At 43.8% G+C, this 17,896-nt stretch overlaps 1 protein-coding gene across 2 annotated transcripts; it reads right to left on the bottom strand.

Annotated features, from left to right (window-relative positions):
* Positions 1–234: 234 nt before the first annotated feature.
* On the bottom strand, positions 235–17,740 carry LOC105687572. Of its 2 annotated transcripts, XR_007278201.1 has the most exons (9): positions 16,029–17,740; positions 15,267–15,482; positions 14,568–14,811; positions 11,651–11,868; positions 7,407–7,570; positions 5,116–5,207; positions 2,493–2,685; positions 678–2,374; positions 235–501 (listed from the first exon to the last, which is right to left on the bottom strand). XR_007278201.1 is itself a non-coding variant. In XM_012403332.3 (8 exons), the coding sequence occupies exons 1-8, from the start codon at positions 16,220–16,222 to the stop codon at positions 2,139–2,141; spliced, it is 1,557 nt and encodes a 518-aa protein (XP_012258755.1). In that variant the 5' UTR covers positions 16,223–17,740; the 3' UTR covers positions 235–2,138. The 2 variants fall into 2 exon arrangements, 1 of the variants encoding a protein (XP_012258755.1); XM_012403332.3 differs by having other exon boundaries at positions 235–2,374.
* Between the last annotated feature and the right edge of the window lie 156 nt (positions 17,741–17,896).

Genomic DNA, 17,896 nt, shown 5'->3' on the forward strand with positions numbered 1-17,896 from the left:
CGGCCCTGAAAATTGAAAGTTCGCTCCATAATGGATTTTGGTATTAGGAGAACAGGATAGGCGAGGAGGTATTTCGAGAAAGGATATCAGTGGAAGGTAGGCGCATGTGTTTTAATAATAAGAATCAAGTCATTCATTCTGGATCGACGTTGGTTTATTGATAATCCAAACAGGAAACATACATTGATCAATTGTACCATGAAGATGTTCATCATTGAATCACAAACGTTTCAATATTATTCAAAAAATATTTATTTACTCCAATATCGATATTTTACTTGTAATCTAAACGATAACAAGGCATGAGAATACAATGATCTTTATTTTCATTTTTTTAGAAGTTTTCTGCAATTTTTTCTTGCACCGTTATTGCATTAGGAGAAAACGTCACAGAGGTGAGAAGTTGCACGGGATCACGCTGGGATGGCGGGAATCCTTTCAGAAAGTTTCCGCGATTTTTGGAGGGGCTCCATTCTAGAATGATGGAGTTGAGGACAATATCTGAAGAAACAAAAATGTGTATCAATAAGTTGTTTATGTAGAATACTTAAAAATACAATATTCGAGCTTTTCTTCATACAAAGAATTATTGCCATGTCAAAATTGTCAGAATATAACTCGCAAAATATATAGCTATCCAAATTATAGGATTGTGTTCTAATTATTTTTATCATTACGTTGTCAGTTATTCATTCTACAGATATGATGTTCAGTTTGTTCATCAAATACTAGTAGACGTGAAGCTAAGAAAATGGTCGTCAGTGTGGTGCGATGTCATTATTCTGGCGCTGGTCCATACACCATGCGGATACCGACTTTGCAAGACACCAATTATTCCGAAAGGCCTGTGAAGAAAATTGAAAAATCTCGGTAAGTCTCCGTTCGCTCTAATTAACTCAACGAATTCGTGTATCTGAGATCAAAATACGTTGGAAAAGCGTCATATACAACTGATATCAAGGAAACTTGATTGTCGACCCAAATCTACAAAATCACAAAGTTCTAATTTTGGATTTTTCTTCATTTTAGTTAATAATCGATTCTCTTTTTCAATTGGCTTTTACGGGGTATTCTCACGTATCCCGAAGTGTCGATATTCGAGTCTGCAAACTTAATTAATTCACGCATTGAAACGATCGAGATATCGTCAATCGGTCGCTTCGAAAAGCGTAAAAAGTAAGATATCTTAATCGGCTTCATTTCGAGGCGTAATTTAATAAATTCTTACACGTATAATGAAATAAACAATAATAGTTGAGAGCCATTCTGGCTGAAATGTGTATTATTATAATGATGTTAATTTGGTACTTTTTCATTTAGCCTACATGCCGTATATTAATACATATAAGTATGCTTATTGTTGCGTCCCAGAGTTACCCGGAGTACATGGAATTGGAAGAGATTTTATAAAAATTAATTACATCTACAACTAGTACTTCACCTAAGTTATCATATTATGTTAAAAAAGTGGTCCGATTATAGAAAAAAACTTGATATTACAGAGATATCCGCCATTCACTTGTGGCGTTTTTTGTTACACCTAGTAGTAAAATAATATCTTGAAAACTGCGTATTCAAACGTAACATGTCGATTTTTTGATTTTGAATACATAATAAGTAGATAAATCTGATCATTTTTTGACTTTGACATTTACCCTTCCCATTCGATATGAATTCATTATATCTGTCCATTGATTCGTAATGACAGTAACTGGCATCTACATGTTAATTAATATAGAAATGGGGAATAATCGATTATAAACGTGTATCCATACGATTTCATTCATTCTTAGACGCGCATAATCATCATGTATTACAAGTTCTTACAAACTATCCCTGTTTTTCAAGTGAGTTAATAAATTCAATCAAAATTATTGTTATCACGTATATGGTGTTCTCCGTCAATCGTAAAAGTTCACAGGTGGTTCGATGTATAAATGAGGGATGAAAATTTTGTTGCAATTTTTAGAGGGCAACGTTTTCGTAATACAAGTACAATTTTTTGTATTTACACAAACTCGACGCTCATTCATTCCATTTTTATTGTTTTTTCTTTCATTGATTTCTTCATCTACGCGTTTTCTCTTTTTGTCAGTAATCGACAAACTTTCGTGTGAGGTACAAATCGACTCTACAATCTACAAGATGAACAAATTTTCGCAACTCTTGGTCTTTCTCTTAATTCCAAGTAAATTCTTGAGGATTCGCCGGCGATGTTTACTCCGTCTTCTCCTCGTGGCTTGATCTCGATCTCTTTGAGGGTTGAGTTTAACTTGAGCCAAAATTCCGACCAACAGTTCGTCGACGTGGTGCGCCAAACCGGAGGAGGTTTCGATAAATTTGCAACCGCAACTGTTCGCCAAACGACGTCCGACTGAAAATGGTAAAAGTGCAGATGAAAAGTCCAGAACTTATACAACCGCTGCTGGTGTAGCTCACAATCAGTTTTTAAGGTATCACATTTCTCACAAGAGCTCAGCAGAAAATCTTACCAACTAACGGGACTTCTCTCTTCCTTTCCAGGTCAACCTTATTCCCGACGAGGATAACGCCGTGCGAAGCCATGTAGTCGCTTTTCCAAAGATACAGAAGAGTTTCTTCGGCCATTTTTAAGCTTCTTCTATCGACAACGGAGTACACCACAACGTAGACATCCGGATTGTAGGTAGAACAGAATGATTCAACCTTGAAGAAAATGGACACGCGAATTAGTCGAAATGAAAAAAAGGCCATGCGAAATCGGGAGGATCACGATCCGCGGCAGCGAATTGCCGCCAAGTACCCTTCGGCCGGTGATCGCGAGCGTGAATCCTTTTTCCGGACAAACTCGCCCGTACGTATGCACGAATATCTTAAACACAAGGGGCGATTTTTATGTCTTCCCAACGACTCGATATTTCTCGATGAAATTGATACGATATCAACGCAGGGGATTCGATCTGAATCACGGAAAAGATGACCAGAGTATTTGGTATAGTTGCGTACGCTGCAACTATCACTGCATATATATTTCCGCAGGGATGATTACACCTGCACGTAGTTGCTCTCTTTGATTACGTGCGACGTCTTAATCAGTGTCGATTTGAGCTTCGTGTTACCGGCAAGCTTATGGTGCGTTACGGTTATTTACAAATTAAGTTAGTTTCCCTTCATGGGATATCTCGCGACGATGACGCAGTGGCGAACTTGCGTGGAAGTCGTAGCGAATCTAGTGTCAAAGTTAATCATATCGCAGCAGCCTGTATCCGTATACCTGTACAGGCAAAAGTTTTTTTACTCGAACCGTGGTGCGGCACATTTCTCGGTAAGAAGTCAGCTATATCGATGATGTCGATTCAACACCGGCAGCCCTATGGCGAGTATCTCGATCGGTTCGAAGCGCGTTCGCCTTGATTGATAAAGTCGTCGTTTTGTATCGCCTCTGTCGCGGGTACCTCGCTATTCTGGGGTTTATCGCGGTTATAGCTATACACAGATTACGAGCTCCCGCGGGACCGATAACCGTGCCAAATAGAGCGTTACAGGATATAGAAAATGACGTTTCTCTTATACTCGTAGTGCAGCAACATTCGAGGAAAATGAATGACGAGGGGTATCTTCGGAACTACACCCACTCGAAAACTATCCCCTTCGTTATACTTTCGAGAAAATGTCCAACGGGGACGTACGCTGTCAATTTCAATCGAGCCTTAACAAATATGATCGTATTCTTCCGAATTCTTCTTCAATTAATTTTATACCATAACGCGTCAACTGTTCGATCAATGACTCGGAAAGGGAAGATGAAAGATGAAACTGTGTGGTATCGTCGAGCAACGTCCGTAGGACAATGCAGGTCACGTTTTCATATCACACGGATAATGTGTTCATACCGCGATACCAAACTGGAATTGGATGGATAAAATTTGTACCAACGATAATGGCGAACACATGTCCTGAAATAATAACAACGTACGGCGGCGCGAAATTTTCTGGAACCGTTCGCTGATACGGCAACTTATTCTTGGCTCGATTACGCAATTACCGCCAATGATGTTTATTGTGTAATTAACGTTAGATAAGTGGAAAATTGATCGATCGAGCGCGCGGTCGGGTCAACCCCCAAATGTCAATTATATAGTATCGATAAACCGCCCTTCCGATATACACGGGTGTTGGCGTTGCAGGTTGATCGAATAGCAATTAAGCGCAATTGAAGCCTCTTGCCGAAGATATTCGCCGCATTTAGTCTCATTGATCCAATAAAATCGGCGGAAACGTGTCTTCAAACCGACACAGCAAATTGTACAACCGTGACTATACATATACCGACGTAAGCATAATGAGTAATTTCTGGGATTAGGGGGACGCACGAAAAATCCGCCGAATTTATTTGCCCGCGGCGGTGCGTACACCAATGAACCAAAATTGCGCAGGATCGAGGATTGGGATGTCGTAGGACTACCTCAAATCGATATAGTGCCCACGTCACGGACGTGCTCGGCTTACGAATATTACAACACGTAGGTACCCGTCATAAACCAAAATGTCCGATGCCACCGATGCTCGTACGGGTATTGTGCAGGTATGAGAGCAGATTCGAATAGTCTCGGAAAAACATCGCGTGGCACACGTACGCCTACGGCGCGCAGATATTACGCAGCTTCCTCCTATAGAATTTCGAGAGAGAACCGAGTTCTTCGCGGAGGTGAGTCGGAGGGAAAGTTCACCTCCCACCATCGCCTCTTTTACCCTCGATACCTGGGTATACCTACATATTATACGTACGGACGACTTGACAATAAGTCTAGACAGTCGTACGGACGTACGGACGATAAATAGCGGGCTTTAACGAATCCAGAATCGAGAACATAGATAGATCTCCCGAAGGATATCTTGACCCATTTCGTGCTATTGCATCTGGCAACGCGCAGCGGGATAGTCGGTTCGTTGTAGGAAGGGCCCGGGATACTCGGATCGTTGCGAATATATTAATCGGCTGAACGAACGATCAACTGGCAGGTACATGGTATTCGTAACGACCGAACGATCGAGTTACGCTTGAGGAAGACATAAATGAATTGCGAGCGAAACGCAAGTGGAACGAGAAACGACGATACGACGTGTCGTACTCACCGACATTTCCGAGGCTGGATGGTCAATGATTTCCAACTCCGTCTCTTGCCCGTCGACCATGACCGATACGGTCTTTTGCCCGTACTCCTCGTCTGAAAACGAGAAAATAAATATGCACAACGAGGAAAGATGCCGATAGATCGGTAGATGGAATAAATTTCTCCTCGTCCAACGAACGGCGTAACAGTTATTGCCTGCAAACTTGAATATACAAGGAAGTACGACAGTTCTTATTTTTTAGCTGATTGTGTATTATGTAACGAGCAATCGGCGTTATAAATTTATCGCGCGTTGACCATTATATCCTCATAAGAAATAGTACGGAGCGTGCAGCGTGCGATGTATCTGCCTCTTTTCGACCTACGCATAACGACCATTCTTCTCGTTATCAAATTTTCTTTACCGGCTCTTTGACCTATTCAAGAGCTTATCCGGTAGCTGGACTTGATAATTATTTAGGAATGCGACGCGAAAGGGATACCAGACAGGGAAATGTGAATATGGAACTTGTATATTTTGATCCGGTTGAAAAATTAAATTTCACGCGCAGCAAACGGAAATAAATAAATAAATCCCGTGCGGTTCTATCGAATATATCTTCGCAATTCTGAAGCGCAATTATTCATTCGTTTATGTACTCAACCTCGGTAGTTATTGTAAAATCTTTGCTTCCCCGCAACTTTTCCATCATCCGGTGTTACGTGAGTACCTAATAATTGAAAATCAATCGATTGTTACTATCGACTCAACGAAGAGGGCAACGCTAATTCCTCGTCGTTATTTTCGCGCGGCGAGGAAAGTCCGATAACGAGCGGGTCCTGATAATAGACATATCGCAACGGTCCGTCCTTTTCGTGATTCTTTTCGTCCGCTCACACGTACGTACGTAGGCACATGTACAGATGAGATTTTCTCGCAGCAGCGAGCTCGAGACTCGGCCAAAAGGATTCCAGACGTAATCCCATCCCTCGCGACTCGAAGCTTTGCGAGAATAGCTCGAAGCCGCCCGCCCCTACGGGGTCAACCCCGGGGAGCTCGACGCGCCTTCCCCGTCTCACAATCAGCTCTTTATCGGCCATCGAAGAAGTCCAAGTACACGCGGATATTCGAAGGCCGTAACGAGCGATGGAATTTCAATCATCCATTTATGATTTTTCGCCTGACCGTCGTGCGAATGCATCGCTGTACAGTGCACACGAGTCAGGGGGATGAAAAACGAAGATAGGATCGAAGAAAACGTTGAGCGCTACCTCGCGATTCGATACGATATATTTTAATCCCATTGCATCTTTCTCGGCACCGCGCGTCGAGAAGGTTGACCGTCTACGCCCTCCGGTAACTCAACTTCTCGCGCCAAGCGAAGCGATCAACGAACTCGAAACTCGACGGTTTGAATAAAGAAGCGAGGAAAGCTTCACCCCGTCGCGATTTTTTGCGCATTGTGTTCGTTGCCCCGATGGAAACTAACTCGTTCATCTTCTTCCCGTCAACCGATCCAAAAAGATCAGGCTCGGATCGACTTCTGATTTCGTTACGTCCGTTCGATGGCTACGGGGATGAACGAATGCAGATGCAGGGGACGTCGGAGGCCAAGAGGGTCGGGTGTAGAATAGCTGTGCCGACTATTTTGATACTGTTATCAGCTGTTTGCCGAGCAAATTAACTCGTACATTACTTCGGTGGCTTGCTGACGGACGGAGCAATTCGGAATATAGTACCCGCGTGTGCCAATAGAACTACCCTCTTTGACCGAACCGTTGCTTTCTGTAAATGCAATTTAGTTCCCGCAAATGTCGATCCCCTCCGTCTACCTCGATATCGACAAACGAGCGTCGTCGAAAGGTTGACCGAGCCTCGAAAGTACCGGGGCATTTCTGCGCAAGGATGAAAATCAATCTATCGCGCGGTACGTGTACAACATACACAGAGTGAGGTGTTCGCGTTACGTATTTGATTTTTGATAAGTCAGCAGCAACGCTTGGGGACTTTCGCGCACGGTGACGACTGTGGAACGGCAAAATTTCAGAAAGTTTGAACGTAATCCATCCGGTCCGGCCCACGTGCGTTTTTTGGCATATTTTAGGCAAGCGATCGAAAGGGATTCCGATCAAAATGGTTGACGATTGCCTTCGTCTTTCGAATGAAAGGTGCCTCGTGCAAAAAAGCCAAGCACCTTTGACAAAATGTTTGAACAGCTTTCGGAATAGTGCACGGAAACACGTGTATCACAAATGAAAAGCGTAAGCGTAAAATTTGATTGGATTAAAAAGGTAGTGTGGTATGCAACTTACCTAGAGAAGCATCGTAAGCGCAGATATATTCGCTGGTGGTGAACTGAGCAGTCAAGGCAGTCTTTCCGACACCAGCAGCGCCCAGCATCCCAACTTTATACGTAGCAACGCGTCCGTTGCTGTCATCTTCCTCGCCTTCTGTTCCCGACAGCTGAGATGCGGAGCTGTAAAAACGGTGACGTTATGAATCGCTAAATTTGTGAGAAAAATGTTCCCATTCCAACCTCGTCGACTCTGCTTTGGTATACCAATGCTGCGATGGTATACCAATACACTACGGTGTATAGTGTGTATTTTTATAGCTTCGTACGACATGACCTGCACAGATTGTAAGTTCTACAAAAATACAATCCTGCTACTGAAGATGTTGCAAGGGACGTCAATCTGATCTATCTTCAAAATTGATCGAGTTATTTGCAAATTTATATTGATCCGAAGAGTGAAGATATTAGGATATCTGAATAGGAAAACACTAACAGTCGAACTATGTACGTGAGAAAAGTGTCCTGCAATCGATTCTGAGAATAGGTACTTCATTTTTGACCCAGAAATCAACATTTTTTCAAATTAGGTTTATTATGCTTTTCTTACGTATTTTGATCACAGGAACCCAAATCTGAAAGAAAAATTGATCTATTTCTAAAATTGACCGAGTTATCGCCAATTTTCAGCTTTTTGGGGTCAAAAATAAAAAATTGAGTTTTCAGTCTATCTTAATGTAATTTGAGCTCAGGAATCCGAATCCGGAAGAGAAATTGTTCTATCTGCAAAAATGACCGAGTTATCGTCGAATTATCGCATTTTTTCGCATAAATTTGAGGATATCTCGAAGGGAAAAAATCGTAGCTCAATTTGGACAACGGATTCGTGTTCCTGGGGTCAAATTACATAAGAAAAGTGTCACTTGATCAATTTTAAAAAATCAAAATTTTTGGCCAAAATTTGAAAAAATCGTAAGGGGTACCCCTTGGAAAAATCTCAAATTTTGGCCAAAATTTTTTATTTTTAAAAATTGATCGTATGGCACTTTTCCTATGTATTTTGACCTCAGAAACACGAATCCGTTGTCCAAATTGAGCTACGATTTTTTCCCTCCGAGATATCCTCAAATTTATGCCAAAAAATGCGAAAAAATGAGGATAACTCGGTCATTTTTGCAGACAGATCAATTTTTCTTTCGGATTCGGATTCCTGCGCTCAAATAACATTAATACAGACTAAAAACTCAATTTTTTATTTTTGACCCCGAAAAGCTGAAAATTGGCGATAACTCGGTCAATTTTAGAGATGGATCAATTTTTCTTCCAGATTCAGATTCCTGAGATCAAAATACGTCACAAACGCATATTAAACCCATCTAAAAAAATGATTTATTTTTTGCTCGAAAATCGAATTTTTTTTGTGATTCTTCAAGAGTAATCTCACATATAATCAGCTCAGGAATCTAAATCTGAAAGCCAAAATCATCTACTCATGCAATCGATCGAGTAATCATCAATTATTCGCTGTTGGGAGCAGAAAAATTATAAGACATATCGATTGGTTTTAGTCGTAGACCCATTTGGATTCATTGCAATCCATGCATGGGTTGAAATATTTGAATTTTTCGGTCTACGAGGGAGCCCGAGCTTTGCTGGAGTCAGGTAGCCACGGGCGCGCGGTTTGTTGTGAGACGTCACCTTCTGGGTTGAGCAGAGGTGACGCTCCACAACAAACCGCGATCGAAATATTCGAATTTCTCAATTCACCAGCAAACCCGAGCTTTGCTGGAGTCAGGTAGCCACGGGCGTGCGGTTTGTTGTGGGGCGTCACCTCTGCTCAGCCCTGAAGGTGACGTCTCACAACAAAACGCTACGCTGCTGGCTACGCTGACTCCAGCCAAGCTCGGGTTTGCTGGTGAATTGAGGAATTCGAATATTTCGACCCGTGCACGGATCGCGACGAATCCAAATGGGTCTACGACTAAAAAAAATCGGAATATCTCAATTTTTCGTCTGATAAACAATATATCAAAATTTTGATTGAATATTAGTAATTTCACAACGAAATCATTGCGTTGATTATCGTAAGCTAGAAAATGAACGAATGTCGCCCACCCCCTCTAATGATGTGTAATAATGCAATGTACGAGAAAAAAGATTTCTGGAATTTTTTTTTTTTTTTTTTTTTCTCATGTACACTTGCTAACTCTGATTCTGAACTACAGAGCGGGCTCTAGTATAGCAAAATGTGACAGAATTGATCTTTCTGAGTGTACCCTGAACGTTATATGTAACTACTGAATTTTCACATATTCACTTCTCCTTAAGTGGTGTGCGGTTACATAGAATTCGCAGCAATACCGCAAAGGAATGCCGCCGATCAGGTGGATGAAAGGGTCAAATCAATTATGAGGTGTGAACAAGATCTTTATCGGGTCTAGACAGCTCGTCCGACACCTGCTCACAATAGAAGCAAGATAAAAAATAAGGACAGTGATTTCACACCTCATAAAAATAATGAGGCAGTGATTTCACACCCCATCATTTATTAGGAAAGTAATAAATTAATTTTGAATTTCGGCACGTGCCGACTGTCACAATGCCTGCCGCACGTGTGGAACCACGTATCGAAACAAGCGACGCAGGGTCACCTGTTCTACAGCGGAGCCTGAGCTCGCCATGGATGCACCGATTGCGTTCCGGGTCATTTTTCTTAGATTTCTTTTCGCTAGCGAGAAAACTTGGCGAGCGCCAGGCGCGAGGCGATAGACGCCGCCGAGTGATAGGAATACGAACAACGTCGAGAGCGCTCGAGCGCGGAGCGCCAAAATATGAAATCTCCACCTACGTAACCTGCCATCACGTTTTTCACTAAATCTCGGGAACGAATCATCGGAATTTGGCGATGGAATAAAATTTCTAAAGACGTGTTTCCGAGGTCATGGATGTGGTTTACAAATCGTATAAAAGCTCTTGGAAATTTTGACTTTTGTAAAGATAACGGTTGAATGGCTCACTCCAGAAAGGAATCGATGGAATTTCCAAATTAGACCACGTCGAGTATGGTTGAAAAATTTCAATTAATGATGTGGCATAACAACTCACCCCGACGTGAAGATGAATGCGAGGATGAATGTTTAAAGAAAAGGAAACAAGAACAAAGATTCGATTACACGCTACCAGACTGTGCGTAAACGTTCAAGGTATATATTCGTATAACATACTAGTTGAGAGTTGCGAGGAAAAGAGGACAAGGCACAGCCCTAGAAATGTCGACTCTTCGCACAGCAGTCTGGTTTAATTCGAACTATAGTCAGGAGTGCAATGGTGGGAAGAAGTTTATACCCGTACATGAAATCTTACAATTGGAGAGTAGCTCGTGGATTCGTCGACGTGCCCCAAGCTTTTGCGTTGGTGAAGCTCGTTAAATAATTCTCGCGTGGCAATGTGTAGCGATGGTTAGGACTTTGTTAGTTTACCGGTTCAAATAAATAACTTTCAAGAGAAAGAAACCCGCATGCGTTGGTAAGCCCCCGGCGCACCTTTGCGGACCATTCTTCGACAAAAATCTGCATTCAAATTTTCCATACACCAAACAATGTTATACTTATGTCTGTACACAACTTTGACAAAAATTACAATGAACGATGACAATAATAACAACGATGCGGATGACGACGATGACGACGATGACGATGAGTTAACTTTGCAGAAAGAGTTTCGGTAAATTGTGTAGAAAATAATTGCATCCTCCACCTTTACACCCCGTGTCCGTGGAATTTGAAGAGAAAATATAGTATACGTGTATAACTGTACCTATATGCTTGTCGGGGCATAAAAAAGTTCAGGGTGTGTCGGGCAACGTTGTTAAATATTTTTCCACGAAACCGAGAGCTCCTTCTGCATTTTCGGTGATAATTTTTCAGATTCACCCCTCGCCAGGGCGTTACGGCGTAACTTTGACGAGGCCGCGAAAGTAGGGAGAATCGTGTATAACTATAAAATATGATATAATAAGGTCTGGTGCGCGCCTCGGCTCATTTAACTCGCTTCGAGACCAGTTCGCTGCCCTTATACCCACACGAGATCTGTAAACTACCTATAGGTACTCGCGTATACAAGTGCGTGATGTACACCGGTATACAGTATAGATACGTATGCGACATAAAATAGTCATTCAGGTTGAAACGTCCGTAACAAGATGCGGTGTCAAGCTGAAGAAATTGAGGCGAACCCGCACCCTGGCTTAGCACATAGTCGTACCTCAAAAGTCTCGCATCACGGGTGCTGCTGCAACTGGTCCCCGAAGATGTTACGCTGTTGATACTTTTGCTCCTTCGACTCCTCAGCGAATCTCCGAGATTGAATACCCCGTTTGCCGTTATCGAGAATGAACGCAATCTGTAATATTCCACGCCTTCCTCCCCGTCAGCGTCGTCCCCTCCGTTAGCACCGCCACGTCTCGTCTCTGCGAGCATTGGCTGAAAGCCACCATAAGAAATTAAATTCAAACAATGCACGACATAATTGAATGCATAATTAACACGTTTTATATAAATTAATATTATCGCGGTGGTTGTGCGTCCGTGAAAAACATGAAGCCGAGTTTCACACCGCGGTGGATATTTGGGGTGAATAAATATTCGCGGAGAGTGAAACTGGATATTAATAATCGCTGTTGGAGGTAGAATCGCATCGTTAATGAACGGGCTGAATTTGTCGCCTGCAAAGGTCGAATCCATTAAAAGTACTTTCGAGCACGAAATTCATCGATTTCAATTCCCCGCAGCTGCCAAAGGTTCAGTCGGATTCGTGCACGTTACGTATGTACAGTACGGGTACATTGTATATTATACGTCGACCTCGATATCGAGTCGATTCAAAACTACAAGAGAAATTACCTCGTTGATGTGAATCCCGCGGGTAACTATAACAGGATTGATTGGCTACCTCACTCGTGTAATCTTACAATGACAAAGTTCGAAAGATTCCTCGATGTGGGCGATTCCTGCGACGCACCGTCATAGGTGATCTAATTCTTACCCGCCGGTTCTTGTTTTCGGCAGCACATGGAAACCCGATGATGACAAATGCGAGAATGAAGAAGAACTCTGGAATAGAGTTCGCACTCATACCTGCACGATTATAAGTATATTACGAGCTTTACTCCATTTTATTTCCATAATCTAATCACGATGACACACACACGGTATACGTTGTACGACTATATGGATATGTGCAGTAACGACAGATGGTTACTTAAGCTTTGAAAAACGGTACGCACTTTAGGAGCAGATGTCGAACGATCTGCATATTATACGTGTATGTATGTACACGGTATGATATTTGACAAAAAAAAAAAGCAGAAAAATTACAGAGTTTCTAAACGGTCGAGCTTCCGGTTAATTAATGCCCTTCTGTACTCGTTCATCGATTCAATCGAATTGTTCAATCAACGAGATCCGCTGGAAAAATCTCGCGTAGTCTTTCGGCCGGTAGAAATGTGAGACTGATGCGAAAAAAACACGCTAATATGACAACTGGGCGTCGAATTTACAACGGTGAAAATGTTTCTTGATTTTGGCACTGAAACGAGCGATCGCGACCCCTCAACTCCCACGTATAACTTTGGTTGGAACGACCGCGTCGTCTGGTGAAAAAGCCTCGTGCTCAGAGCTACGTACGTGGCGTCGGATTAGGGTCAACAGCACCCATCCAACCTCGTCTATTCCACTACAGTCTGCCGTTCGACGTTCCAATTTTCTCAGGGCTGACAATGAGCGTAAACTGATTCCTCGACTTATACTTTCGCCGATCATGTTCGTCGTGCGAAGCCGCGCCACGTGTTTCGTTGCTATATCGCTATCGAATCGGTTTCCTTCATTTTCCGTTAGGTACGAAAAAAATTTCTTCGTTTTCAAAATCCTTCCACATTTTGTATATTCTGCGATAAAAAGTTGCGCGAAGTTTTATACTGGAAACACCTTTTTTCTCTCTGTCACAGAGGGCTTGAAATTTCGAGAGCTAATAAAATGCCTTCTTGGTATTTTCTATCTCTTTCTTTCTCTTTACGTTTTGTTCCATTGCTTTGCTCTGTGCTCGAAAACCAAGTACCACGCGAGGCATCAAAGACCAGAATATTTCAGATCGCCTCGACTGCGGACCGAGTAGACGTTTTTTTTTTTTTTTCCTTTCAATGTCGAAAGCATCGCGAAGAGAAAACTTTAAGAAACGATTACTTCACGCACGGAGGGGCTTGAAAACTGAAAATTCAGGAAATTTCCCTTGTACGTGTGTTCGCTCAACAAAAAATATCCCCCTGGATTACGGTCATCTTTCTCATTGTTCGAAAATAATAATTATTAGATATGCAACGAGGCTGTAGATTTGGCAAGAAAACTGTCAATATATCGTTTCGGTTTCTTCGGATCATCCGAAGCGTACAATTCGCCAGGCTCATTGGAATCAAATTACGTAGGCATACGTATTTATGGGTGACAAAAAAAGGTCAGGACTGTCGAAAGGAATGATATCACAAGCGCAAGAATGCTCGTAGAAAATTCCTGGGTTTCTAACTGGATCATTAGCGGCGAGAGAAAGATGACTAATCTCGCGCGACACGAAGGACGCGATTATAGGGTGGGTATAGGGAAAGGCGACATCGATCGATCGTTTCCAAGCTCTCATCTTCGTTATCCTCGGCCGGGTTTATAGGGCATAACTCTTTCACTGGCGAGCTTACCAGAAATTTCATTCAATTCCGTCGAATTTAACGAGCCCTTCCGATCGTTGCCGTCGGAATATCCTCGTACGCACGGTATGCGCGTAAGTTTAATCGATTTAATCGACGTTTGCGTTCCCTTATCTAACTCGAGTACGCTAGTTTCGGTCTAGTGACCGCACTTGTTGTCATAAGTGAGCGAGAGGAGCTCAATGTTACCGAAAGTCACCGGGCGTGTACACATTGAAATTAATAGATGATCCCGCTTGTGGAGGATCCCTTAATTCGGGGTCAAAGGTCGTCGTTTCTCACATGCGCGTTCCGCACTGTTTTCGTTTCACTCTTTCGACAATTAATCTCCAGATGCCCCGTATCCAGATATATCTTTGTCGCTGGTTATCACGCCCCGTCTCGTGTAACACCGGTACTCGTTTCGAGAGAAATTCAACGTTTGCTCACCCTGTGACGTGGTACGGCCGGCATACTGCTCGTTCTGCAACGGTATTGTCTCTGCGGCGGTCCACGAGATGTGCAAGCTGGTGCCGCAGGACTCGTTGGACTCGGACCTCCGGGGCTTGTTCCGGGGCTGACAATGAGATGCGACGAGGAAGATATTCCCCCGGGACTAATCGCCGCAGTTCTGGTCGGACTTCTGGGCGACGGGGCCAAGTGTCCCCAAGGGCCAGTTTCTGCCTGAAGGAACCTGAGGGAATAAAACTTTCGCGTCACTTCAACTTCGAATGTGATTCCTTCGGAATAACGTCGCAAAGGGTTTAAAGTTGTGAAACGTATACCGCCAGCTGGGCGCACGGAGCGGATTTTCACAAAGTCGATTTATCGAAAGCTGCAGGGGCAATGGAGAAACGAGGGCGAGATAGGGCAGATCATTTGGTTGGAAATTGAATCCGGTTCACTCGTGGTGTGGATGAAATTGATTCGTGAGACGTTTTTTTCCAAGGTAAAACCGGGGCTGAAATATAGCGAGCCATTCGACGGTGAAGGATATAAAAGCACGACGTCGAGCCGCGGGAGATTCCGCGTCTCTCCAAATCAAAAAATTCCCCAGTTCAAAGGGAGATCAACTTTGTTCGGATTACGATTCTCTCGCGTGTACTTGACAAACGTGGTTAATCGTAATCGAGGAGCACTCGATTCTACCTATGCAAGTCCGGCGTTGGCCTGGCGACGGCGATACTGGAACTTCGTCTCCTCGATGGGTTTGGGGACCTTCGACCGTCCAGAGAAGAACCCTGACCTTGTCCTCCCGTGAAAGATGCGTGATGAGCTCGTACTTCAACCTCACTGCTACGTCGCTGGAAGGCTCTTTTGCTCCAACGACGTGTGCGACTGTCCGCGTTAACCGGGTCCGCTTTTCTGTAACCATAAAGCCGAGCCATACAGTTGCCGATGGAACGAAGTGGAACATTGCGAACTGTTATGCGGCTACCGGGGGAAAACAAATTCCAAATTCTGCGTTCTTTCGTCCGAGCGCAGGACGACGTCTGCAGCTGTTTCGGTGAAGGCCCGCCGATCGCAATATCGTTATTCGACGGGTGGCAGTGATTTATTGGAAGTATATTATCTCACATGTCGAGGACACCGGTACGAATAGGGGTCCCCGTAAACCATTTTGCGACAGGTTTCAAATGCGGACTCCTGTCAAATTTTCGATTGTCGGGAAATAAAAGTGAACTTTTCACGATGCGTATTCCGAGGCTACGCAAACCGAAATGTACGCGAAACGTGATCACGGCTTGACGGTAATGAGAGGATAATTTTTTTCCGAGTTGGTTCTGGCAAGGCATACAAGGTCGCTCGAAGTTGATCCCGTTGTTTGTGAAGAAAAACACGAAACATAAGAGGAGGGCGATACAACAAGCTTCGGTAATGAGCAAACATCCACATCTTACACCCACGTACCTTGGGATTAACTTGTCTTCGAGCATGCTCGGCATGTCGTCCGCGTCCTCGGTAAGAGCAGCGAAAAAATCTTGAAATTTGTCCGGGAAACTACTCGGCGGGCAAGCAGTTATGGGTGGAAGTACTCCGGACGATGATCGCCTCGTTTCAACACCCGGAGTTTGGTGGTATCTGGGCAGCGCCGACGTTGCCATAAGCAGCGATATCGTCTTCCGATTCCAAGACGAATTTAGCGGCCACGTATAATCATTATCCTGAGGCTTATTTCCCGCCAGCGTGACCAACCGTTGTCATCGATTATTATTGATCTACCGATTCACAAAACAACCCATTCCCTTCCGTCGTGTGTCATCGAACGATCGAATTCCTCATCGACGTTCGACAAAACTGAAATTGCTCGGTTTCGGTTTGCTTTTTCAGGTCCGGTTACCTCTTTTTTTCTCTCTACTAATTCTCTCGATCCTGTGGCGACTGCGTAACGTAAACCAACCTCCGCATCGCAGTTTTTCGATGTCGCACCACGGTTACAACTCGCGATGAAATTATCCGTCCACTTTGGGTCACGATCGGTAGGGATAATTGAAATCACGCGATGGCGATCGGCGAACGCGATCCTACCTCCGTTACGTACTTCGGTATCGCCCGCACAGCGAAGGTAATCGAAGGATTCCACCTGCCACGGCTGCTCGAGGAACACTGACCAAACACACCGATCCACATCCAGGCTGTACCAAATCCGCGCGGGTAACTCGCGAGATTTTCCAGTGCGCGCGAAATCGCGCTCTCTGCGTTTGCGCGTCTCTTTTCTCAGCCCCTTCTTCGGTTTACTTCGTACGTATCGAAGGATTCCCGCGCCCTTTACGCACACCCCTCGAGCCACGGAGAGAACCCCCAGACGCACCGAGGATGGGACTTTGGAAGAACTTTACGGGTCGCCGCTACGCGACTTTTAACGGCTCGTACGACGGATACCCGTTTACATAAATCCGTATCGACGTCGTCTTTCTCTACTCGCCGGTGGAATGAGAAGCCATCGCGCTGAAAACGTAGAAAAAAAAAAAAAAAAAAACCGTACAAGGTATCCGCAGAGACACATTTCGACGATAGCTGAAAAGGTGGAGGAACGCCGATCTCGGGACGTACGCGCGTCGATGAAAGTTGACGCGAATTGAATAGGCTGAGGAGAAATAGATGTCAGAGTCCAAGTTCGCGACACGCGTATCGATCATTACGTTGTTCGAAACAATTGTAGCGTCACACCGCGACGATGAGGTGCCTGCAAATACGCACGCACGTAGGTAATTAACCGCGATTAATTGCTTCTTCTTTACTCTGAAAGCCAAGGCCCGAGTCACGCAGAGATGACGACGAATTGTGAGGAAATGAAAGCGAGCTCTTGAAAATTTTGCCAAGTTCTCTCCGCAGCGGCTGATTCGTGTAATTCTCCGCGTTGCGGTGTTTTGGTACAAGGCACTTCCAATTTCCGGGCACAGAAATACGGAGAATGATAAAATCAATGTAACGATACTTACGATTCTCTGATATCCGTATTCTCACGTATTCGTATATTTGGCTACAATTCTATTCACCTACTAGACACAACGTATCGATCCCATTTACCTAGTCTTCTTTTTTTCACGAACATATTCAAGATGATTCCGAGCTTCATTTTTTCAACGCATCGAAACCGCAGGGTTTCAAATAATTGGTTTATCGAACGTAGGTGGAAGATTCACTTCACTCCACCAACGATATGGAAGTAGTGTCCGACTTCTCGGCATCGTTGTCAATTATTATACGAATGTCACCGACTCGTCGGAATACAGTGCAACAAACTTATTCGAGGTGAACGAACGTTCAACGCGTGC

This window comes from Athalia rosae, chromosome 4 (genome assembly GCF_917208135.1).
Source record: "Athalia rosae chromosome 4, iyAthRosa1.1, whole genome shotgun sequence".
In the NCBI taxonomy this organism is placed as follows: Eukaryota; Metazoa; Arthropoda; class Insecta; order Hymenoptera; family Athaliidae; genus Athalia; species Athalia rosae.